The sequence below is a fragment of the Paroedura picta genome, chromosome 9 (assembly GCF_049243985.1).
Source record: "Paroedura picta isolate Pp20150507F chromosome 9, Ppicta_v3.0, whole genome shotgun sequence".
Taxonomy (NCBI): Eukaryota; Metazoa; Chordata; class Lepidosauria; order Squamata; family Gekkonidae; genus Paroedura; species Paroedura picta.
Genome location: NC_135377.1, coordinates 58,157,442 through 58,181,943, shown reverse-complemented (window position 1 = coordinate 58,181,943; position 24,502 = coordinate 58,157,442). Strand labels below are relative to the sequence as shown.

The window sequence follows — 24,502 nt, the reverse complement described above, 5'->3', positions numbered from 1 at the left end:
AGCTCTGAAGCCTCTGTTTCAGAGGGAGAGCAGAGAGCAGAAGGAGGAAATGCCCCTAGAGCAGGGGTAGTCAATCTGTGGTCCTCCAAATGTCCATGGACTACAATTCTCATGAGCCCCTGCCAGCATTTGCTGGCAATGAATTGTAGTCCATGGACATCTGGAGAACATCTGGAGGACCACAGGTTGACTACCCCTGCCCTAGAGGATGGAATGGAAAGTGGAGGGAACAGAACATCCGGCTAAGAAGAAAGGAACTGGATAAGAAGAAGGATTATATATAAGAAGGCAAGAAGGGAAAGAGGGAGGGATCCTGACCAAAAGGGAAGGGAAGGGAAGGGAAGGGAAGGGAAGGGAAGGGAAGGGAAGGGAAGGGAAGGGAAGGGAAGGGAAGGGAAGGGAAGGGAAGGGAAGGGAAGGGAAGGGAAGGGAAGGGAAGGGAAGGGAAGGGAAGGGGGAAAAGCCACTATCCAAACACCAGCCTCGGCTTATAGGCGAGTCAATAAGGTTTTCCAGCATTTTGTGGTAAAATTAGGTGCCTCGGCTTATAGGTGGGTCGGCTTATATGCACATATATACAGTAAATACTAAAGTTAGGGGTAGAGTCACGTTACATATTTTCCTTTTAACTAACTGCTTTATTATATATTTTATGCAGTTACCTTCATCTTGGCCTAATGGTTGCTCAGTCAGTTGTGGCCTTAGCCCAGCTTCATCCGTGTCCACAACCTGCTGCCGGTCTAAGTCCAAAATAGCTTCTTGATCTGTTGTGACAGTTTCAGTTTGCTGCAGCTCTTCACTTTCAATCTCTACTTGCATCTGAGTAGATACGTGAATGCTCTGTTGATCTACTGTTGTATCATCAATGGAAGCAGACTGTTGATGCTGCTGCAACTGCTGTGCAAGCTCATACCTGAAGGAGGAAGAAGGAATGCAGTACAGTGCAAGAGACACTAGGAGCTTCTTTTAGTGGTATACATCTTCAGGATAACATCTGAAGTAGCACCAGACTACTGACACAAAATTTCTTTCAAAATTTACTTGTAGGAGAGTACTACTTATTTAACATTATATTATACTAGTCTCAAAGCCCGTTCCTAAGAAGGGGCCCTGAAAGGGTCCCCTCCCCTGGCCCCTGGCCAGGCAGCTTAAGGTGGCTGTGGGCTGCAGCTCCCAGCCAAATCAAGTGGGGCGGGTGGGGGCTGGGCAGCTCGTTAGCAGGGCCGAGACAGAGCTCCTTAGCAGGCAGGCTGGGAGGCCTTCGTTAGCTAGCCCTCTACCACAACCCTTTGCCCAGGGCCCTCTCACCTGCTGCTGGCTCCAGGCACTGAGGTGTTTGAGAGCAAAGAGGCTAGAGTGCAGGGCTGGAGGGAGGGAGCCACAGGGGCAGGGCCAATCAGGACAAAGCTGACTGCACCTGTGTTGGGCTGATCCTGAGTTGAGCAGGGAGTTGGACTAGATGGCTCCTTCCAACTCTATGATTCTAATATGCCAAAGGCAGAGCAAGAGTAAGTCTGTAGCTTAATGTGAAGCCAGGATTTTTATAGTTAGCAGCTCTGTAAGATTCAAATACTTTAGATTCCTGTGTTTAAAAAAATGGTTAATTTTATATTTCTGCTCTTTAATTTGACTCTTCATCTGAATATCTATCACATCAATAAATAACTAATTCAAAGATTGCCTTTAATTTACTTCTTAGTGTATTAAACCTTCAAAATTCCAACAGTAAGGAAGCAAATTCCCAGATCACAAACTAGTATCAGTACAACTTCCAAGTGATGAAAGGTGAAAAAAGACGGCTAAAAATTGGAACATACATACCTGTGCGTTTTCATGTGTTTTTTGCAGTTTAATGATGTTTTGAAAGTTTTTTGGCAATAAGGGCACATATACGGTCGAAGGTCATTATGGATTCCCATATGCCTTCGCAAACTACCGCCAGTAGTAAAAGCGCCATTGCATATAAGACACTTGAAGGCTTTTAATCCAGTGTGTGTCCGGATATGTGCTTTTAGCACTCCAGCAGACACAAAACCTCTTCCACATTGAGAACATTTGAATGGTTTCTCACCAGTATGAGACCTTAAAAACAGTTAAAATAAACATCTCAGGTTTGAGTTCTAGGTCAGAGATAAGCTTCTTAAGCATTTTATTGAGAAAAATTAGAACATTAGATCCAAGTTGAATCAGACCAATGGTCCATTTACAATGCAATCTTATAAGAAGATTAAATCCTCTTAAGTCTACTAGAGTCTGTTGACGCTTTCCTATAGGATTTAGATGACTATATTCCACTGATTTCCCTCAGAATACCAGGTTTCAAGTATTGCCACTATGGCTGTCCCTTATTTTAATATTTAGCACTCCAATCCCCCGCTGGGGTTTCTATTCATATAAAATGCTGATACACTCCATCTCTTTGTTACTGAATAGTTATGCAAAATTTCTATTCTATGCACCCTAAGATGATCTTTAAAAAAATAAATTAATAACTACAACCAAAGGATGAGTTTTCTCAAACTAGAGGCTCCTCTGCACATACTTTCCTCATCATTGTTGCTGGGGAAGGGGGCTGGGAAGAGAATCAAAGCCCCAGATCCTCCTGATTATCCTCCATATCCCAAATTTTCCTATGTTCTGGCACAAACCTAGCCCGTGACCAAAGCTTTAGACTGACAGAGCTTCTATTTTTGCCAATCTTTCTTTCTCCTAGGACCAGTGTTTTGGATATTTTTTGTTTTAAATGTCTCCTCCATTTCAGCTGATTCACAGGCAGTTAATTTTCTCGTTTTTTTAAGGTACATGGAGCTAGGCTCTAACTTCCTGCTTAGAGCAGCAGAGCTATTTACACTGGAAGAGTACTCTTGCTCTAGTCAGGAAGTCATTCATGAATATGCATACCCCTGCTTGGAGTGACCGCACCAGTGTGGTTAATCCCCCCCTCTCACACACACACACACAAATCTCATTTCTTCCCCAGGCCTTCACATTTCTAGGTAGGACACAGGTGAGAAGACAAAAATAACCATTTGCTGTTCTTTTATAAAATCTTGTAACACATTTATTTTTGTAACACCTTTATTTTACCTGATATGTTGTTTAAGATGGCAGGACTTTTTATATGCTCTATGACAGTAGTAGCATTTGTATGGCCTATCTGCTTCATTCACAAAATTATTATTGAAGTAATTTTGGAAGAATTGGCTATTCCTTGGGATTGGCTGGATAAGGCCTTTATGAAAAATAAGATTTGTTAGAGAGTTTTAATTCAGAAAGTATCCGCGATACAACAATTATAAGAATACAGTCACAAAAATGGGCACTTAATTAGGACCACTAGACTGGTTTTCCAAAATTATCATTTATTTATTTATTTATTTATTTATTTATTTATTTATTTATTTATTTATTTATTTATTTATTTATTTATAATTGGATTTATATACCGCTGTTCACCAAAAGGTCTCACGGCGGTTCACAATAAAATATAAAATCAAAGTAAAATCACATAAAATCCCATAAATACCCCATTATTACAATAAAAGATGGCATTCTATTCTATAACTTTCCCCACTTGTTCAGAGAGAGGTCAGATGTTAATTCTGTAAGAGAGAGAGGAGAGAAAACTGGCCGATGGATTAGGGATCTTGGATGGAACCCGGGCTCTGCCCTGGCCTCAACCATATGCCTGGCAGAAGAGCTCTGTCTTACAGGCCCTGTGGAAAGATGGTAATTCCGACCATACTTACTTAATAAAGAAAAAGTCCTCAAGAGGAACCAAAATTAGTATATTCAAAATTACATTATTTAGTCCTCAGTTTTTTTTTTATTCATACAAATATAAAGATCTGAGGCTCTCTGCTTAGAATCATACATATGCCTGTGTATACATGTCAGGTAATCTTTCTTCTTTTAAAATTAAATTATTGGGTAAACAAAATGGAATTGACTGAACTTTTAAGAGACAAAAAAAAATGGAGTCATGAATATATCTTTATTATTTTAAATACTGCATACCCAGAATATTAACATCAATTAGGTTGCACATTTCTTTCTGCTCCTGAATTAAATTTTATATTCTCATCCCTCAAAACTACTGTACATACCTAGGATCCCAAGAATAGTTTCCTAGTGGTAAGCCACAATGATTATAGGACTTATTTCTGAGTACACCTTCTTAGGATTACTTTCTTAGAATCTACAGAACAGGCACAGAAACCATGTGGTCATATAATTACTTCAGAATTTTTATATATGCTTTGGCCCACATAATTATGTGAGTTGTAATGCCATAGGCCATGACAGTAGGCTATGATAGTACAGGAGTTATGGCTTCCCATCCTAAATGTTCTATGGGCTTGGAGGCTTGCGCGGCAAACAAGCTATAAATATAATGCTTTTCATAACAGTGGCTAGGAAAATATAACTGAAAGATTTTCAGCCCGATTAATGACGGGCATCCTACTTTCGTTTTAATTCCAGATCTACATATAGGGAATACTTATGAGCAAAAATATGCATATACACACTTTACCTAAATCTGTGATGAGTATAGGTTCCTGCAACGGAATATCTGGTACTGGAACACTGGTCTTTCCTATTCGAACTTTAGCAGGTTTTCGTTGATGCCGCATTTTTCTTAGTTCAGTGTGTTTGAAGTGAGAGGCAATGTGTGTCTTCCTGTGACCAGATGTTCGAAACTTTTTATCACAGTGGGGGCAAGCAAAAGGTCTGATTCCTAAGAACAGATTAAAATATTTCTTTAGTTATCGGTATCTCAAAAAGACAACCAAAGGAAAGTGAAGAAAACAATCCTTGCACTCATTTAGAAACTGGAGAAAGCATCAAGGTGGGCCCAGTGATTTGCAATCTGTAGGTCCAATGTTGCTGGGTAAAAAGGTTAGATTATTGGTCTAAAATACAGTGAACTCCAAACGGACTGCATCAGTTGTATGTTGGGATGAACAACGTTAGTAACACAGGCCAAAGTGGATGCAATCCCATTGCCCCATCCTACTTTAGCTGCAGTCAATTATAATGACACAAACAAAGACCTTGTGATGTCCAGAAATTGTGACCCCCCCCCCCCCCAATCAGGCATGGGGTTAAAAATCAGCAGTACTCAAACCTAGAAACTCAGAGTACTTACAATTTTTGAACTATAATTAAAATACCGAAGACATTTTGCTTAAAATCCTTAAATTGATCAATATAACAATGCCAAATGACAAAAATAATATTGCATTAGTGAGATAATACTCCATTATATGTAAGCAGTTGTCTCAATACAACGGGAAAAATTGTGAGCTCCTACCTGTATGCAAACGAATATGTACTTTTAAACTTCCTGAGGTAGAAAAGCATTTCATACAGTATTGGCACTTAAAAGCTTTAATGCCGGTATGTGTTTTTATGTGCGCTGTAAGAGTACTCTTCACAGCAAATGCCCGGAAACACTGCGGACATTTGAATGGCTTTTCATGAGTGTGAATGCGAATGTGTCGTACTAGATCACTAGGTTTTTTAAATTCTTTAGAGCAGTATGGACAAATATGCCATCTTATTCCATTCTCCTCACGTATGGAACCTGAAAAAGAGTTACACAAGAAACATTAGAAGTATGCATAAACTTAGAATATAACCTCTATAACAGCCTCAAATAGGATGTCAGAATCTCAGACCAATGACATATGCCTCACAGTCCAGCAGAATATACTTTAACCACTGGAGAAAGATTTTTTTTCCCATTGAGACAAGATTCCACACATAGCAGTGTCACTGGATTCACCATTTTATTTGGGTGAGTGAACTACCATGAAGAAGTTGTGCCCAGGTTTAAACAAGAACATGATAATAATTTTGAATTTCTATTTTGTCTTTGTGATTGTTATAAACTGTAAAGTGCTTCAAAGGTCTTTTAGGCAAGGATGTAGAAGCATTTTATACAAATAAAATTATAAGGAAAGGAAAATACAAGAAGCCACCTTAATCAAAATATCAGCAGCATGTCAGTAATAAAAACAGACAAAATAAATAGAAATGGAGTATAAGGAGATTTTATTCAAATACAGATGACTGATCATGCAGGAAAGGCAAAGAAGAAGCTTGCAGAGCACCAATGCCTGAAATATAGGCAGAGGGCTAATATAAAATCATAAAACACTGTGGAAAAAACAACTTGTATGACATTGGTCAGTGCATAAATGAGAAACCTGCTGGAAACTCTATATACATGGTTCCATATTGAGCTATATGAAAGTAAAATTACAGAATTGCTAGATATGAAAAAAGTTGTTACATTATAAAAAATAAACAATTTTAGTATTACCAGGTAAAAATGGTGACTTTTTCTTTAGAACTCTCTTCTCTTTTTTATCTACTTTATCTGGGTTTTCTTGCTCTTTAACTTGTTCTGTATTGCTAGAGTCAACCTGGTGACTGGAGAGATTTGGAACATCAACGTTTTCCTCCTGACTTGATGGGATCTTATTCTCATTACAGTCAGCATTTGATGATACGGGAATTGAAGACAGCCCACTATTTTCCAGAGCTTGCTAAAATAACAAAAATGAATTAAACTGAGAAGAGAATCCATAATATTCCCAACTGGTTATCCTGGGGAAAAAATCAAATAATACTATAATACATGTATTAACATAATTTTAGTTGGTTGTTTCAACAGTCAAGGTAACATAATTTAGTGCAAGTATCCATAATGGTAACAAAAGCAGCAGCTCATTTTAAATCTTGTAAAACGTTCATAGTTTTTAAAATGGTCCTGCACTTTCAGAAAATCATCATTGTATCAGGTTTGTGTTACTGCTGTTTGTCCTTGTGATACTGTAACCATATTTTTAAACAGATTTCTACTTCTGTTTTTTCGTATCTATTTTGTGTTGATATTAAACATTTATGCATCAGAAAGTTTTGTATATATTCAACAGAGTGTGAAACTGCCTGGAAGTACAAACTAGCAGTTTCTGCTGCAAGTCGCATTAAACTGCTTAACCATAAAAAGCATGCTGACAGTTTTGATCACCCTAGAGGATATTATATGCCCGGAGATGGAAAGGGGAATGGAACCCTGTTAAGACTCCTGGACCATAGGGTGGCTTTCACCACCATCCATTGTGGTAATCCTCTGGACTGCAGTTGGGTCTGGGAGGCACAGTTCTGTGGTGGTTTCAGTACTATCCCTAAGTTAGATGTCAGAGGGTGGTACTGGGAGACGTCTGCACAGTCCCTTAACTTCTGGCCTACGAGGTTCCCCAAGGATCCATCTTGTCCCCTATACTTTTCCATTTCTATGTAAAGCTGCTAGGAGAGGTCACCAGGAAAGGAGACATAAAAATGTTTTGAATAAATGTAAATAATTGAAATAAATAATAGCAAAGCAGACAAGAGATCAAAGGTGAAGGAAACAGGGAATAAATCATAGCCCATCCACAAACCTTCAGTTTCACATAAATACATACATCATTTTAAAATTTGTTTTTAGTCCAAAAATTGTTTGAGCTATTTTAAGGTGTTCCATGCTTTATTTTGCTTAACAACCTAAATGTCAACGTATTTTATGATGCTTTATGCTTGGGGTGTCCAAATGGTGGTGCATAGACTACAATTTCTATGAGTCCCTGCCAGCGTAGCCAATTCACAGCAGTTCATGAGAACTGTAGTCCATAAACATCTGGAGAACCCCAGTTTGGCCACCCCTTATTCTGTAAGCTGTCTCATGCAGAGAGCATTGAAATGTTCAAAACAGATAACCATACTGCCCCCTATCTGTTCAAAACCAGGAAATGCTGTGAAACTTAGTTACCAGGAAAGCTTAGCAGTGGGAAATGTTAGGCTGGAACATTCACTTTCTTTATCAACATCGTCCATCTGTAGCACAAAGGGTTTTCTACACACTAGAAGAAGAGATGGATGGTCCAGAAATAAGGCATGAATTTCCCTACCTGCAAAATGTCTCTATTGATCCCCACTGCCATACTGAGTTGCTGACCAGATTGCTGGGGTTGATTATTTTCCACTGGCTCTGACAGTTCAAGGAGTTGCTGAATAACATCTGTTACAGACTGCTGACCTTGATGTCCTGAAACAGAAGTGACTGGAGTTTCTGTCTGTGGAAAAAATAAATAAACGCAAATTAAATGTGAAGGAATTTTAAAAATTACAAAAACATGGAACTCACCTTTAGAAATCTGAAACAAGCCGTTTAGAGAAATAAATAACAATTGTCCATATGCTAACAGCTGTGATATAAGGACACCAGAAAAAAATTGTGACAAATTAGAGTAATGAACTAGTTTGTGCCTATTCCTAGTTAGGAAGCAACAATGGCTTTCTTTGCTGTTGTTGGTCCTCTAGAGTAACTGTTTGGCCGCTGTGTGAGACAGGATGCTGGACTAATGAACCAATGGTTATTTTCTTATTTTGAAGAGAGCAACATTATACTAAATTAGCAAGAAATCCCATTGTAACCAGAAATGCAATGGGCGCTAGGATTCAGGGGACACCAGCAGGTGCAGATCTCTCTCTCACTGTGTGTCTTTCTCTCCCTTGTAGCAGGAGCCATAGCAGGTAATCAGGGCTTGTTCGTAGCATGGTAACAGGACTCGTCTGCAGTTTGGGGCAACTATCTCTGTCTCGCTCTCTCTGTGTCCGTTGTTGCCGGAGTCATAGCAGGTAATCAGGGCTTGTCTGTAGTGGGGAATGAGGGCTCATTCACAGTTTGGCAGGTTCTCAGTCTCTCTGTCTCTCACATGTGCTGCCGAGGCATCTGAGAGCAAAGTGGCTAGCATCCAGGGATGGAGGGTGGGGGAGCTGTAGCGGCAGGGCCAATCAGGGTGTGGCCAACTCAGACACCTCGGGCATGTTCCACCCACCAGGCTGTTTCACAAATATTAAGAGGAACAATGGATAAAGATGGGGTTTTTTAGAGGTAACAGTAGTATGAATTGTTTCATACCTACATCAGCTACTTCAAGAAAACCCTGTTGGGAAGTTAAATAGAAATGTTTGAAACAAATAAGTAAAATTGTTTTGTAACAGAATGATGGCAGTTTGCTCCATGTCCCTCAGCTGTTGAAAAGGGTTTTCTTGGACAGTGAGTACTAGGGGCTGGCCACCAAAGAAGGCAAGCTGATCCACAGGAATAGAGCTGTTTTGGCAACTTTCACAGGAAGGAGAAAGAAGGGGTTTAAAGCCTGCTTTTTGCTACCCATAAACCTCCATAAACCTTAAAAGTTCGTGAAGGTCCATGGCCGGACTGCAGTTCAAGAACTTCAGTTTGCGAACCATAAACCTGCCAAAATTAATCACAAACAAAGGTTCTTGAGCAAGTTCATGCCCACCCCTAGTTCCCTACTTTTTAAGGGGGAATAAAGCTTTTTTTCTCGTTTCTCTTCTTTTCAGTTTAATTTACACCAGAGAACAATGTAGGAAAATTTGGGTAGCACTGGAAAAAATTGTATGAAATATTTTTTTATTCTGAGATTATTCTTGGGAAACGGTTTTATATACTCAAAATGTACAGCATGACCATTTGAAGATTTATCAGTTCTCCAGACAAAGTGTGAGATACTCCCAGGTAACAGCAGTACATACTTCACACCTATTCTGGCTGAACTGATTTCTCTTTTAATTTGATGATTTTTACACCAGCCTGTTTCTATACAATTTTCCCATGCCAAATTTCTGCTTGGGAATCCAGATGTTTATGTCTCAGGAAGTGAGCTCTGATTCAAAAAAGCTCATGCTGAAGTAATTATTATTAGTCTTCAAGGTGCTACTGGACACATATGTAATTTGGATTCTCTATTTTCAGAAGTTAATTTTTCATACTTCTTAGATGGTGGTCAGGAGTAGGGGGTGGAAGTATTCTGGCCCTGATTCAGAAATGCTCTTGCACATTAACTGCTCTGTTACATAAAGATCAAATTCCGGTATATCTGGTACTGAAAGCATTGACTACTTGTTGGGAAAGAGAGATGGAATGCTTGATTTGAGAGCCTTTCCAAACCAAGGATCAGCATTATATCAGGATTTGCCAATAGCTCATTATTTTAAATGCACCACACCGTTTCCTTCTACTTAACACAGGTACTGAACAATGGCATACTCTCAGACACTTGCCCTTTTTTATACAATGGCAACAGTGGCAAAGGACAGACTTTCTGGTTCTAGAGTCTAGACATACCTATGAACTAGGACTGCCAACCTTCTGGTGGTGGCTGGAGATCTCCTGGTATCACTACTGATCTTCAAGCAACAGAGATCAGTTCACCTGGAGAAAATGGCTGCTCTACCGCATTACACTCTACTTAAGTCCCTCCTCAGGCTCCACTCCCAAAATCATACAAAGAAGGACGGTCTAATAAGACCTATCCAATGGCAATACAATAAATATATTCATAAAAGAAAGAACAGAGTCCTTTTTTGTAGTTTTCCTTATTTCTTTATTCTGTAGGACTTCTGTCAAAACGGAATCCAGGTAATATCTGTTTTCAGTGAGATTCTTTCATCAGTGACAAGTCCTCTGAGTCTTCAGTATATTTATCAATTTTATAAGTATTGAGAATTTAAACCTTATATATAATGTATATTATGTGTATATTATGTGAGCCACAGGCTCACATAGGTATGGGGATATCTGTCTGTATTGAATGAACTACAGTCTATATTGAATGAACTACAGTTAAGCTAACAACTGACATACTCACATTCTTCCATTTATTATCAACAGGCTGTAACAAATTAACTGTTGTTAATGTCAGAGGCTGAGACACAGAATCCTATGGAAAATAAGAATGAATGGTAAGTTAATGCCTCTCCAAAATTAACATGGAAGTATACAAATATGACAGTTTCCATCAGGATTCAAGTTAGGGTAAACCATCAGGCTTCACAAAATGAGGTTGTGGTTTTTTTAAAGCAAATATACTATACACAACTCAGTAGCAGACAGAATTAAATAGCTAAAGGGGCAGGAGGTTTAGGCAGAACAAATTATTCCAAGTTGGCTGAACAGGTGTATCATTTATCAGTTAAGAAAAAGAAAGCTGAAGACTGAAGGCATATCTCATTGTGATCTTCTGCTGGTTTGCCTCTCTAAAATAAATGGCCAGTCACTAAGAATTCTCTTGTACATCAACTACTCAATTTATTGAGTGTAGTTATGTCTGTAGAAAACAGATATACGTATTATATATAGGCTGCTTCTGCGTTATCTCTTCCTCTCACTCACACACATACATAAGAGGACAATTATATTCAAAAACTCCTTTACCAATAGATTAGGATGCAAACATTACCGTGGTAATATGCGATGTCTCTGTTGTAGAGCTTGCTGTGTTTTGTGTGCTACTCATATGCATCTTGCTGATGTGAGTATGTAAGCTGCCTAAACTTTTGAAAATACAACTACACTCTGTACAGTTATACGTAGGGCCATTCTTCACCTTGAGGAATAAATAAAAAAGTTCAGTTAAAATTTTACAGTTATGATTTTATATATGGTACAGCAAAATTAAAGCTAAGAGCTCCTCAGAACTATTCCCAATTTCATACCACATCTGAAAGAGCAGCCTTATTGCATTAGACAAATTCAACAAGGGTCTGAAACAATCCAGACATTCCAAAACTATGCTTCATGACAAAATCATTATTATATTATTATGAACAAACTGCATTTCCTACTCACAGAACTTAAGAAAATCCCAAATTATAAACAGAAAGGTTTTTGCTTCGTAGTATTTCACAGAAGCTTATTAAATTTAGCAGTTGTACAAATTCTGGTTTTAGGATGGAAAAAATACAGAGAGCACAAGCAAATAGGCACCAGATTGGATGCTGAAACAAGTGGAAGGCAACTCCAGAGTACTGTGGAAGTTTTATGTATAAAGAGATTGGTACCACAAATCTAAATATGACAAGAGATTATTCAAGTGAGTGCAGGAAATAGCAGTTTCTTCCATCAGGATTCAAGTTAGGGTAACCCACCATGAACTCGCCAGTATGGGAGTGGTGGGAAATAAATTAAATTAATAAATATAAATAAAATAATAAATTATAACATTATAATGAAATCCAGTAAATATTCAGTAAAATATGATTTTTAAAAAGTTAATTGACTATTCATCAGGGAAGTTGCGAAAAAAGATAAAAATTATTTCCATGTTAGTTATGATCTCAGGATCATGTACTAAGTGAGTTAATTACCAGTTAATTTTACTAGATTGTATGGGAGGGGGTGTATGAAAGTTGCCTGGCCTCCTCCTTTTTACATTTCCTAATCCATCTCCTTTCTCCTTGTATTCTGTCTTTGTGATGAACCTATACCATGATCAGTTATCTCCTCTTGATCTTCCCCCAAATCTCTTGACCATGGCTTCAGACAAAGGAAGGGTAAGTCCTGATAGGCTGCCTAAGAATCTAACAAAAGATGTCATTCCATGGTCATATTTGGAAGGAGGGGGTGGCAAAATGAATGGTTAAAATTATGGAAACACTGAATCTTGACAGTGGCATTAAGAACTTGATATAAAGTAGTCTGCCAATATTGCAATCAATTGTGCTGTTTACCTCTGAATGAACTCTCTGAATATGTGACTGAAGATTGCCTTTCTGAGAAAAGGCTGCAGGACAAAAGGCACAGGCATGGGGTTTTTCTCCAGTGTGTTTAATCATATGGGTTTGTAATGCCCCCTTCTGATTAAACGCCTTTCCACATTCGCTACATTTAAATGGTCTTTCACCTAAAAAAAAATTACATATATTTATATAAAACGTAGTATTTGTTTGTGTACATATATATATATAATGTATATGTGTATAGATACAGATACAGACAGACAGATACACACACACTATGTATATAATACACAGTAATGTATGGAATACAGTAAAATGATATGTTCCACACTTCTGACAGGCAATCTTACAAACAGGTGATGGGACTTTATTTTCATTCTGTGATTCTGCCAGGCTTGGTCCTGATAAGTCTGCCCACGCAGGCCAAAATAGTCCTGGAACAGTGCTACTCCTCTCCTGCTTTTAACTTATATATCAATATAGATAGATCAGTAGAGCATGTGAGCAGAGTCTATGTCAGCATTCCCTGAGGTAGGGCAGCTACCAGAGCTAAGGACATTCAGTGGGACCCATTATTTCTACCTACACTTCCCCTAATGTCTACATAGTTGCTCTTTGCCCAGCTGTCCACTTTTTCTACATGCTCTCCCACTTTCTGTGCTCCCAGCAGCATTCTCTTCTCAGCGCTGCTGGGAAAACTGTATGATCTGGTATGTGCTTCTGGGATCATGATCAATTAAAGTGCTTAAAAGTGAGCAAACTGGGGGGAACAGACATTGAGGGTTAGGGTAAGGGAAAGCGGGTCACAAGCATGGAGTGTGGCAGAAGGCAGGGGAGAGGTGCCCAGACATCCTCCGTCCAGGGGTCACCCAAAATGTGAACTGAACGTACATGTAACCATTTCATAGCTGGCTTCCGTGCCTATTAAATGGACTGTAGGAGTTTTAGCTGGAGCAAGCTGGATTGGGTGAAGAAGGACCATACCTGACAAGCATGTAAGAATCTAATAAATGAAAGGGGTCAAATACTTAAATAAGGTTAATGAAATACACTGATACATGAATTCTGCAAACATAAAAAATTAATATTTGACATTTGCCTTTTGCATTCAGGACAGCTGATTTTCTCATTTTCAATAGAATAGATATTTATCAAGTACCTTTATCAACTTGGTAGTTTAGCTTTCCAAGTATGTATAGAAAACTTTAAGCACAAACAATTTTCAAATTAAAGACATACCAGCCTCAAGAACAATGATGCGATACACACACACACACACACACACACACAGCTAACAAGAATGTACAGGTAATGAGCACCAATGAATTGTCTCTAGCTGCTTAACATGCACAAGAAGTTCTTGAAAATAAAAAAATATTTCTTTTGAAAATGAACAGATTCTTTTAAAATCAGGGATAAGGCTGACCTCTTGTGTCCATTCTCTGCATCTTCATATATATAAAATAAAACCACTTATTAGGTTGGTTTATTTGGCAAAAATGACAAATTCCCAGTTTGCCAAAGGAATAATATAAGTAAAAGGAGACAAACACTGATCACCAAAATCAGCTCGAAATCAGATGAGGAAGCAAGGTTTCGCCATTTTTTTAAAGCTAGATACAGTTCAGCCTAGAAATTATTTTATCAGTTTGTCTCTCACTTTATGTCACCCAGGGTAGCTTGAATGACCTATCTAGCTCCTCAAAAATAAAGATGTAATTTTTACAAAATGCTCCTATTACTATATCATGTTTTGTTACACTGCCATGCAGCGGGTAACAGTGCTATAAACAGTGCGGGTAACAGTGCCATAAAGGGAGGGGGGCAGAAATGCTAACCTAGGTTCCTTGGAGAAAGGGCAGGATAAAAATATATACATAGCAACACAGAAAGTTGTAAGAGTAGTAGAAAATCATGTAAAGCTTGCTTCATAGCCCATAGTGGTATTTTATATTTGTATTTTAAATTAAATTAATATCTCAGATTATAACCGACTTTTACTGAAGTATCTAAAACTCAATAACCTGTTTATACACCTGTGTTTTTATGAAAGAACAGCATACAACACACTATCTTTCTAAGAAAGTAGATCTGCTTGTGAGGAGCACAATTATTTACCTCAAAAAGATTAAACAAAAGAAAATTGTGCCAATTTGGAAAACTTAGAATATTTTCTTCTGCTATTTCACAGCTTTATGCACAATTTCAAATATATCCTGTATGAATTTATTCACCTTACCTGTGTGTATTCGAACATGCCGTGTTAACTGACTTGGTTTTTGGAACGTCTTCCCACAGTGTGGACATGAATATGTAAACCCACTTCTATCGATATTTCTGTTATACGACCTGGTATTTGATACCCTGTGGATGTGATTTAAGCAGTTAAATTTAATAGGACAGTGATTCCTATAAACATCTCATTTGAAAGGGGAGTTGATTTCTACATTCCAACTGGATTTTGGATCTTGCATGCATTGCAATTAGAAATGCCAATTAAGTACACATTACATAAAGTCTTAAAGCACAACTATGGTATCGTTCATTGAATTTTAACTTACATTGCCAGTTGAATCTGTATCAAACATATAGCTAGACAAAAGCAGTAGCCATTTTAGGCTTTTGACATTCTTATGCTCTCAGTTATTTTCCTTTCTCTTTTCAATGACAGATGAAGCAGCCAGCCCTAAGTACATGTTGTGATGTTGGGGGACAACGTATCTCCCCACAAGATGGAGTAATAATCTTCGGCTGCAGGAGACAAACTCTATAGAATAAACTATACATAAACTGTATTTCTAAAGAAAATTTTTTTAAAGCCCAGGAAGTTCAAACAGGTCTCCAAATGGACCTTCTAGATCTGAGGGCTTAGCAAGTGGCAACAAACATGGCACAAATAACCCTAACAGACACCCCAGGCATACCATGCACATATAAAAGTACATATTTATTTTTATTTACTTCATTTATGCCCATCTTTCACCCCAATGGGGACACAAAGCAGTAATCATCATTTCCCTCTCCTTCATCTTATCTCCAAATAACCTTGTAAGGAAGGTTAGGTTGGGGGGGGGGGGGTAATCTGGTCTATGATCAAGCCCAGCAAGCTTCCATGGCTGAGTGGGGATTCCAAAGGAGTTTCCCACAGATCCTAGTCCAATACTCTTATCACTACTCCACTCTGACTCTCATTACATTATTCATTAGCACAGTGTGATAAATCTGTGTGCCTATTGCACATTAATTGTTCAGTATTTGCATATTAAAGATTTGCCCTGGGCTCTATAACTGAACGTATTTCCCCCTTTCAAAAATGCATTTCTCTACTGCCTTCCAAGTTGTTCTTGCCTCACACTGAAGCAATGTTTGTGATCAAATTGAAAATCAGAGCTTAAGATAGTTGCTAAACTCAGCACAAACAATTAAAAATGATATGTATAGAATCATAGAATCATAAGGGGCCATACAGGCCATCTAGTCCAACCCCCTGCTCAACGCAGGATCAGCCCAAAGCATCCTAAAGCATCCATGAAAATTGTGTATCCAACCTTTGCTTGAAGACTGCCAAGTGAGGGGGAGCTCACCCCCTCCTTAGGCAGCCTATTCCATTGCTGAACTACTCTGACTGTGAAAATCTTTTCCTGATATCTAGCCTATATCGTTGTACTTGTAGTTTAAACCCATTACTGTGCGTCCTTTCCTCTGCAGCCAACGGAAACAGCATCCTGCCGTAGTATACTATGGTAGTGTTATGCTCATTGTGGATTCCCAGGAGCTCAAACTAGATATAAAGACTACATTACCGTGAGATCAGTTCCTATATTAAGGCCTCAATATGAAACCTTGATTGGCTGTTCTTGTTCCTAGGAGTTAAAAAACATTCCAAAGCAATTCTGACTATGACAAGCATAACAAGTTGACGATAACAGGCTGTGAATCCTCAAAAAACTTTCAGGCACATTCAAATACCCAGATAAATACCTTATTTTATAATGAGTTTTCATATGTTCTTTTAGTTGGGATGACATTTCAAATTCTTTCTTGCATGTTTTACAGATATGGGTTTTGCTTCCAGACAATTCCTGACGATGGTCTTCCATGTGGAGTGTCAACTGGCTCTGTAAAGTAAATTCATCTCCACACTCTGAACAAATAAGATTCTGTAAAAATAATATGTAATTTTTATTGCTTTTTAGAATTCAAAAAAAGTTATTTTAAAGCACTCTTTTATCACATAAGAAGTTGTACAAGAATGTTTAAAATGGTTAGACATGCCAAGTAGGTCTACTTATTAAATTAGAAAAGAACAATCAATGATGTGTGTCTTCTCTACTAGTATAATTTGTTTTGAAACAAGTAAACTTTCCATAAGTTTCAGGAAACAAGCTAGGAACTCTGTAACAAACAAACCATTACTTCCATGCTATGACTCTTATACATGTTGCAAAAATATGTACAATTACCTCTTCCTTTTCATGTAGCATAATATGAGCTTTAAGGCTAGCCACTCTGGAGAATTTTTTGTTGCATACTGGACAAGTAGGATCTTGCCCATTGTGGGTACACTTGTGCAATGTAAGATTGAATTCAACATTAAACGACATTGGACACTGGTCACATCGATGAGGCTGATGGAAAAAAAGTCAAGAACATTCTTAAGTCAATAATCAAAGCAAATCAGAGAGTTTCAACAAATAATAATAGCTCTTGACTGGCTTTTCCCAGTAACTTTCCTACCTTTGTCACAACTTGAAATGTTCCCCACACCATACCCTTTTGGAATCACAGTTAAATTTATGCAACTCAGTTTTAAAGATGGAAGCAAACATGGAATTTTTCTTGGGAAATAACATTGCCCTTCTTCTATCTTGGTCCCAAACTTTTAAAACTCTGCAGTACTATTTTGAATTAAAAAGCAACATTATTTGTACATACTAAAGAATTGGATGTTGTGAAATCCATGATAAAGCTTGAAATTCTTTGCTTATCAATCTAATTTATTCACTGAAGCCTATTATGCATGGCTGCCAAAACGGCAATTTCGGGTCACATGGAAAACGCGGAGGGGGAAGGAGCAAGCAAACCGCTTATGCACGGGAGGGGGCGCAATGGCGGCAAAACCCAGAGTAACCGATTATGCACGCGGCAACTCCAGCACTGCTTCTGGTTGCGCCCTGGTCGCCCGGAAGCTCCGCTTTCTTCCGCGTTTCGCTAACGCGGCTTTTTTGGCGGCCTGCACCGAATCTGCAGCTGGCTGCAGCCAGCGCCGTGCGTTATCAGTGATTTTAGGCAACGAAATTCTACCCCGAATGCAGACCTTCCCCTCCGTGCATAATGGGCCTAAGGGAGGCAAAAAAGCTTTAACTCACAGTGCAACTAGTTATTGCTACCAAGAGAAAAATAAAAAAAACATTAAATATAAGGTTTTATCTTGTATCTTTTTGAACATAGATTAAAGTGCATTAAGAACATTTGTGTATGCCTCAAAATTTAACTTAATAAAAAATTTACCATTAAAGGATTCATAAACACTTTTATCCTCAGTTATGCTGTCATAGAACACACCCACCCTGTTTCATTAAGATACACACCTTGTCATTTTGCTCATGATCCCTCATGTGGCGCTGGAACTGTGTGTCTTTTGAAAAAGTCACAAAACAGACCTCACACTTACGGAAGTTTGGTACTTGCTGAGTATAATTATTGTTTTCCGTATTCAGTGTTAGAACACCATCTAGAAAGCAAACATGGCACCTTTTTTGAACAGAACTATACTACTTTTTCTGCATGGTGAGTTTTTTTTAATATTCAATCCTAAAATTCAGAAAGGGAACTAGTATAAACTTGATTACATAGAACATAAGCACGTATTCAAAATGAACAATACTTATAATATTCTAGCATTTTTTGTATTTGTTTTGAAAAAGGTGTAAATCTAAATTTATTATCTAAATGTAAAATGTTTACAGAAACAAAAAAGCTATCAAACATAATATTTGCACTTTACTTTATAACACTGAAAATGGTAATCTTTTGAGATAACGTAGATAGCATTCTTCCAAGATTCTATTCCCCTATCACTAAATTTAATGGCAAATTGGCCAGCCTCTGTGCAGATGACGAAAGCCACATAAGGTATGGGCCTCACCATAATTGGCTGTCTCCCAAAAAGTATGCAGAAATATATAACTTTGTGCATTAGCCAAAAGGTTTTTAAAAAATCCATCCTGAAGACTATTAACCTGGGTCGAGTCTGCACAGGGCTTTTATCCACTTCCAGCCCAAATTTTGGGTTCTTCACATTTTCCCTCTGCAACATGCATGAGTGACCCTACCTTTCCCCTGCGATATCCAGGAGTGGATATAAGCTGCGATATTGGAAAAACCATCACCAGTATAAGTGTAGATTTCTGCTTTTTGTGAATTAACTTCCTGCTCCATGGCTGCAACACTGATGTAGCAAAGCAGTCTTCCCTGATTGGCCAGGGCATCAGTTCAAAGACTTCCCAGTTGCGAGGCTTCCCTCCCTGTTTTAAAGTGACTGCACTCCAGAAGCCCACACTTCTTTCAGCAGAGATTTGCCTCATTCTCTGTGGGGCTGCTGCTGGTTCGGAAGTCAAAAGAGAAGAAATAAAGCACTAATGCCGGCTGGACTTCACCCGACCCCCCCTCGCTAGATCAGGAAGGGTAGTTTAGCTTTGTGACCATTGCTCCCCTCCCCCCTCTGAGCTTCCCCAGTAATGTGCAGAACGCTTTCTGTTTCAATTTGGGGGGAGGGAGGATGGAGTAAGACCCAGGTTCAAATCAATCTGAATTCAGAAGGATCCATAATGAAAAAAACAAAGTGTAGAAACAGCCCCTGTTAATCTGCAACATTGAAAGCATCTAAAGTCTCAGATGAAAGGAAAACAGGAAAGAGAATTAAAGTCGTTTAAACACTTTAGAATCCTGGAATGACTCATGGAGGGTGAGATTTCATTCCACCTCCAACCCCTGCTTACTCACAGACCCTGTCTGAAGTCCCAATAAATCCAACAGGATTGTTCTGAAATCTGCCTAACATACAGTAATTCTAAATCCAGTTACAACTCTTGACTGCTTTTATATTCTCAAAACAGAGACAGCTCTAAATTGATAGGAGGAAATAGGCAAAATGACTTCCTGTGAGCCCATGAGAGCCATGTAAGTAACTGTTGTAGCACAGTGGCTGAAGAAAAAGTGAAGTATGCCTGTTGGGGATGGAGCAATGGTCAGCAGCTTCTGATTAGGCAGCAGCTATATTTTTTTGCTTTGTTATCCTGTCTAGAAGCAAAAAGAGAAATGTGGATTTAGAACACTGAAGGATGGAGAAAGTTCATCTTGACAACTGATTCTGAACTGAGATATAAAATGATTGGGCTGGAGCTAGCACTCATTTGAAAGGAATGGGGAATATGATCAGGTAGGGAAGAAATTAATTCAAAGGGATCTAGAATACCCAGACATTATTACAAACTCACAAGCAGCTATAATAGTAATAGTCATCCTGTTATTATCCCTAGCATCTTATATAGAGGTACAAAATTGGTGTGAGGAATGGTCTGGCAGTAGAATTTGGAAAGTATAATTTGGAAGTTTCATCCAACAGACTTCAGCATCATCTTCCAAAATGGTACAAGCTCTCTGAGTCTGAGTCAGCCAGTTCTACAACTCTGTGGTCTCCCCTCTTTTTATGTTCAGATTTTCTCAACATTGTATCTTCCAGAGTAGGGGTTCTCAAAGTGGGCAGGGGCACAGTGAGACATTTTGGGGGCAGCAGGGAGACAACAGTCTTACTCTTCCTGCTGCAGCTAGTGAGAGAGTATGGTAGATTGCTATTGCCTGCTTCTGCAAAGTCGTAACCTGGACTTCTTTGTTAGTCTCCCATCCCAGTGCTGACCAGGGCCAACCCTGCTTAGCTTCCTGAAGAAAACAATAGCTTCAGAGGATGGCCTGGAGGAGATCTTATTCCTGCTGTGCTCCTTCCCCTCCTCAGACTCTGTCCTTCCCAGGCTCACCCCTGATCTCCAATTATTTCTTAACCCAGGGCTGGCAATCCTTCCCCAAAAGTCTCTAACCTCTGGGAGCCTGGGAAAGCATTTTCCTGGCCATGGAATTTTCCATTGCTTTCTTCTTTCTCTCTACCTCTCCCCGTGTTTCTCCCCAGTAAGGACCCAAAATGGCTTTTACAAATATGTTTTTTTCCAGATTAAAATATGACTGTTACACAGCAACCAAAAAAGAAGTGCAGGCAATATAGCATGTTTTGAATTTGCATGTGTTCGTATGTGTTGGAGGAACACTAGGGAGGTAGCCTGGAAACCAAGGGGGCAGCAACCCAAAAAGGTTTGGGAACTATTCTAGAGCTTGCTTAGTTTATATTAGGCTTCAAGCTGGGGCAAATTTACAAAGTCATTTGGATACCAAAGTTCTCAAAAACAGATTGGTTTTGCTACTTCTGTGATCAAAACTGTCTACCCAGTTTAATGTTCACTATAGTAAAATGAAATACAATTATGGAGTCTCTGAAGACAATGTCCCACTTAGAGTGGTATATTTTGGCAGACCTATTCTTTATCATGTGTCTAATCTTTTGAACAGCAGGTAAAATAACAGCCATTATATCTTGTGTGACTGCATTCTGTTATCATGGACTGTGTGAAAGAATTATGCAGCATTACTTTGTAAGGCTGCCTAACATCAAGGGGTGGGATAACAAGCAGTACATCAGGACAATGCAGCCAAAGTTAGTTTTTGGAAGAAAAATCACTGAAGGGCTGATGTTCGTTGCATGTACATTAATCTGCCTCTTTCTCAACTGTGGCTCTAAGCAAGTTTCATCATTAGCTGGATGTGGCACTGTATCTGGGATTATTTGCCACCCATTTTACATTAAATTTGTAGTCTTGGGCAAGACACACTCCTGAGAAACTTGCAAGCAAGTTATGCTTAATAGCGCTTGTTCCCAACATCCTATATTTTGAGGTTTCTGAACATGGAAGTTCTATTTATAATTGACAGAGGATTCTATGGACACAGTTGAAGTGAAGCTGATGAAAGCTAGTGGGGATGGCTTGGCAAGTGTGTTTTTGTAACGCTCTCACTTTCTGCAAGTACCAATTACCACTGGACAATCTTCAAGAGCCACACTGAGCAAATGATTTTTCAAAGAAGTTGTTTTTTATATGCCGCTTTTCTCTACCAGGAGTCTCAAAGTGTCTTACAATTGCTTTCCCTTTCCCCACAACAAACACTCTGTGAGGTAGGTGAGGCTAAGAGAGCCCTGATATTACTGCTCGGTCAGAAAAGCTCTATCAGTGCTGTGATGAGGCCAAGGTTACCCAGCTGGCTGCATGAGGGGAAGCAGGAAATCAAACCCGGCTCACCAGATTGGAAGCTTCCACTCTGACTAGGCTATGCTGGCTCTAACTGCCACCACCTCTCAATGCTCGTGAAGTCATCATGATTTGCAAATAAACTGTCAGAATCCTTCAAGCTTTAAAAAAGATAATGAACATTGATTCCCCTGCTCCATACGTGTGTTTACTAACCATAAGCACATCTGGGTAGCATATATAAATGGAAATGTTGGCACTGTAATGATCCTTAACACATCACTTGCAGAACAGATTTATCAGACTCTGAAATGTAGTCTTATTTCCAGTTTTCCAGTAGAAAAATCAGTAATTTGTGTGACTTGAACCCTGTTTGGTACTGTTACTACTGATAATGGAAGAAGCTCCAAGATGGATGCGCACTATTAGATTTATTCTTATCTGCTGTAAAGAAAAAACTTGACAAATATTAACATGAAAGGGAACAGTTAGCTTAGTCTTTTTATTAGTCTCAAAGATATAATTTTACTTCCATGGTTCCCCAATAACTGCAAGCTGTCTGCTGCTAAGAGTTCCATTTTTCATTTTTTTTAAAGGGAAACCTACATTCTGGAAAACTATATTTTCCACTCATAGGCCAGCACATTCTAAATTTTTATTCTCACAATAACCCTGTGAGATAGGATAAGGCTGACTGACTAGCTCAGCCTTTCTCAACTTTTTTGCCATTGAGAAACCTCTGAAACATTCTTCAGGCTTCGAGAAATCCCAGAAGTTGCATGATTGTGCCATATATGGTTGGGAAGCATAGCTATGTACATACCAACCTTGGGTCCCTCCTCTTCCCACCCCCTCCAGGCCCATCATTTGCCATGTTGGGAGGGGGCAGGTTGACATGACATATAATTTGATAAGCCTTTAACAAATTGAAAAATAATTTTAAAATTAACTCCCATCCATTCAGAAGCCCTTTCAGGGCTGCCAAGAAACCTTGGTTGAGAAAGCCTGGACTACCTCAAAGCCACCAAAAGCTTTACGGGTGAATAGAACCCATGACTTTCCAGCCAAAAACTCTTAACTTTGTGCATCAGAAGCAGCTAGCTGTAGCTAATGTCTTAATAAACTGGTTGTTAAGAGGCCACACCTTTCAATCTTGTTTTCCAATAAAATACTTTTATGTGCTAACATCCAGTTTAAGATCATTAACAACAAACTCGCTGTACTTTATTTACCACGGCCTGCAAATTGGGAATGTGGAAACTGACCAAAGCATTTTAAAACATATTCCATGACTACTGAACTTTGGAAGTTGACATGAAAACACTCCAGACCCAAAAGGAGCAAAACCTTTCCCTTGGCCACATGTCTTCCTCAAGCCACTCAAACTTAATTCGAGATTGAGGAGACCCAGACGGGCTTGAAGAAGATCAAGCCCACGGAATACAGGGACATAAAATTTTTACAAGATGCATTAGCTGCGGGCGTGCAGCTGGCACAAACGGCGTGGTAAGTCTTGGCCGCGTTCGGCCACAGAAAATAATTTCGTTGCATTCCTCAATCTGGGTCCGTAACTGCTATTCCCATTCGAATCCATGGGCCTCGCTGGGGACGGGGAGTGACGCTCCCCGCGGCTACCTAGCCAACGAAGCGGCCGAGGGGCATGCGACGAAGGCTCTGCAAACTGCATCAGGTCGCAGCCTTTGCAGGCCAGCGAAGGGGAAGAGAAGGGGATGTTTAGGAGCAGCGGCGGGGCGACCCTTAAGTGGGGGGGGGGGAAATGGTTCTCCTCTCGCCCTCCCTTCCTCTCAGTGGCGGAGACACAACCGGCTCCACCGGGCTTATGTTTAGCGGGGCCCGGGAGGGAAACGGACCGGTCCCCCACCCCCGGAATGAAGGTCGCCCAGCTCCAGCCTCCCGCTTCCAAAGGCACGGCCGCCCGGGAAGGAGAAGGCAGGAGCCCCGCCGCCCACGGCGATCTCCCCGAGCCGCTCTGGCAGGGTCTCGTCTCTTCCTCCCTCTATATATAGGTTTATAAGAGCGTGCCGCGATAGCAACATGCGGCTCCTCCGCCTCCGAGGAGTTAGCTCGGTATCATTCCGCACAGGCCCGGCCACACACTAAGTCCCTCGCACAATAGGCCCGGCCTTCCTCCTTCGCCTTCCCCCATATCCGGGGACTATATGCGAGGCCCGGCGGATTGTTCCACGGCGCCTTCCTCGCCCTGCGTGCGGGAGGATGGAAGGTTCAGCGCCAGCATCCGGCCGTTTGGGGTGGGGGTTATTTTTCCTCCCGGGAGCCCGGCCGTGTCTCTCTCTCCTTTTGTTTTTTTAATTATTACCTGACTCGCTGGCTGCTTTGGTGTTTTCTCTGCCGCCGGGTTTTGGAGGCCGCCCCCGCGGCATGGTTGCCCCCTCCCCTTTTTCTCCCCTCCCCCGCGCGGTGGCGCGCGGGAGCGCGCCCAAAGGGGCGCGCGCGCGCCCACACTGACAGGCAACAGAGGCGGTTGGGAAGTTCGAATTCTGAGAGTCTGCTGATGGCGAAAGCGTGGGGGGTGG

General features: G+C 39.9%; 1 protein-coding gene across 2 annotated transcripts in view; it reads right to left on the bottom strand.

The window, feature by feature from the left end:
* Positions 1-24,357, bottom strand: part of ZNF236 (zinc finger protein 236) — a 53,028-nt gene extending 28,671 nt beyond the window's left edge. For both annotated transcript variants that reach the window (XM_077352924.1, XM_077352925.1), the window contains exons 1-15: positions 24,286-24,357; positions 18,186-18,328; positions 17,058-17,222; positions 16,576-16,754; positions 14,834-14,958; positions 12,586-12,758; positions 11,316-11,462; positions 10,725-10,796; positions 7,959-8,123; positions 6,329-6,554; positions 5,315-5,587; positions 4,535-4,738; positions 3,088-3,232; positions 1,822-2,082; positions 663-913 (exon numbers count right to left, since the gene is read on the bottom strand). In XM_077352924.1, the coding sequence (XP_077209039.1) occupies positions 663-913; positions 1,822-2,082; positions 3,088-3,232; positions 4,535-4,738; positions 5,315-5,587; positions 6,329-6,554; positions 7,959-8,123; positions 10,725-10,796; positions 11,316-11,462; positions 12,586-12,758; positions 14,834-14,958; positions 16,576-16,754; positions 17,058-17,222; positions 18,186-18,328; positions 24,286-24,349 (2,593 nt within the window). In that variant the 5' untranslated portion in view covers positions 24,350-24,357. The remainder of the gene's footprint in view (positions 1-662; positions 914-1,821; positions 2,083-3,087; positions 3,233-4,534; positions 4,739-5,314; positions 5,588-6,328; positions 6,555-7,958; positions 8,124-10,724; positions 10,797-11,315; positions 11,463-12,585; positions 12,759-14,833; positions 14,959-16,575; positions 16,755-17,057; positions 17,223-18,185; positions 18,329-24,285) is intronic.
* Between the last annotated feature and the right edge of the window lie 145 nt (positions 24,358-24,502).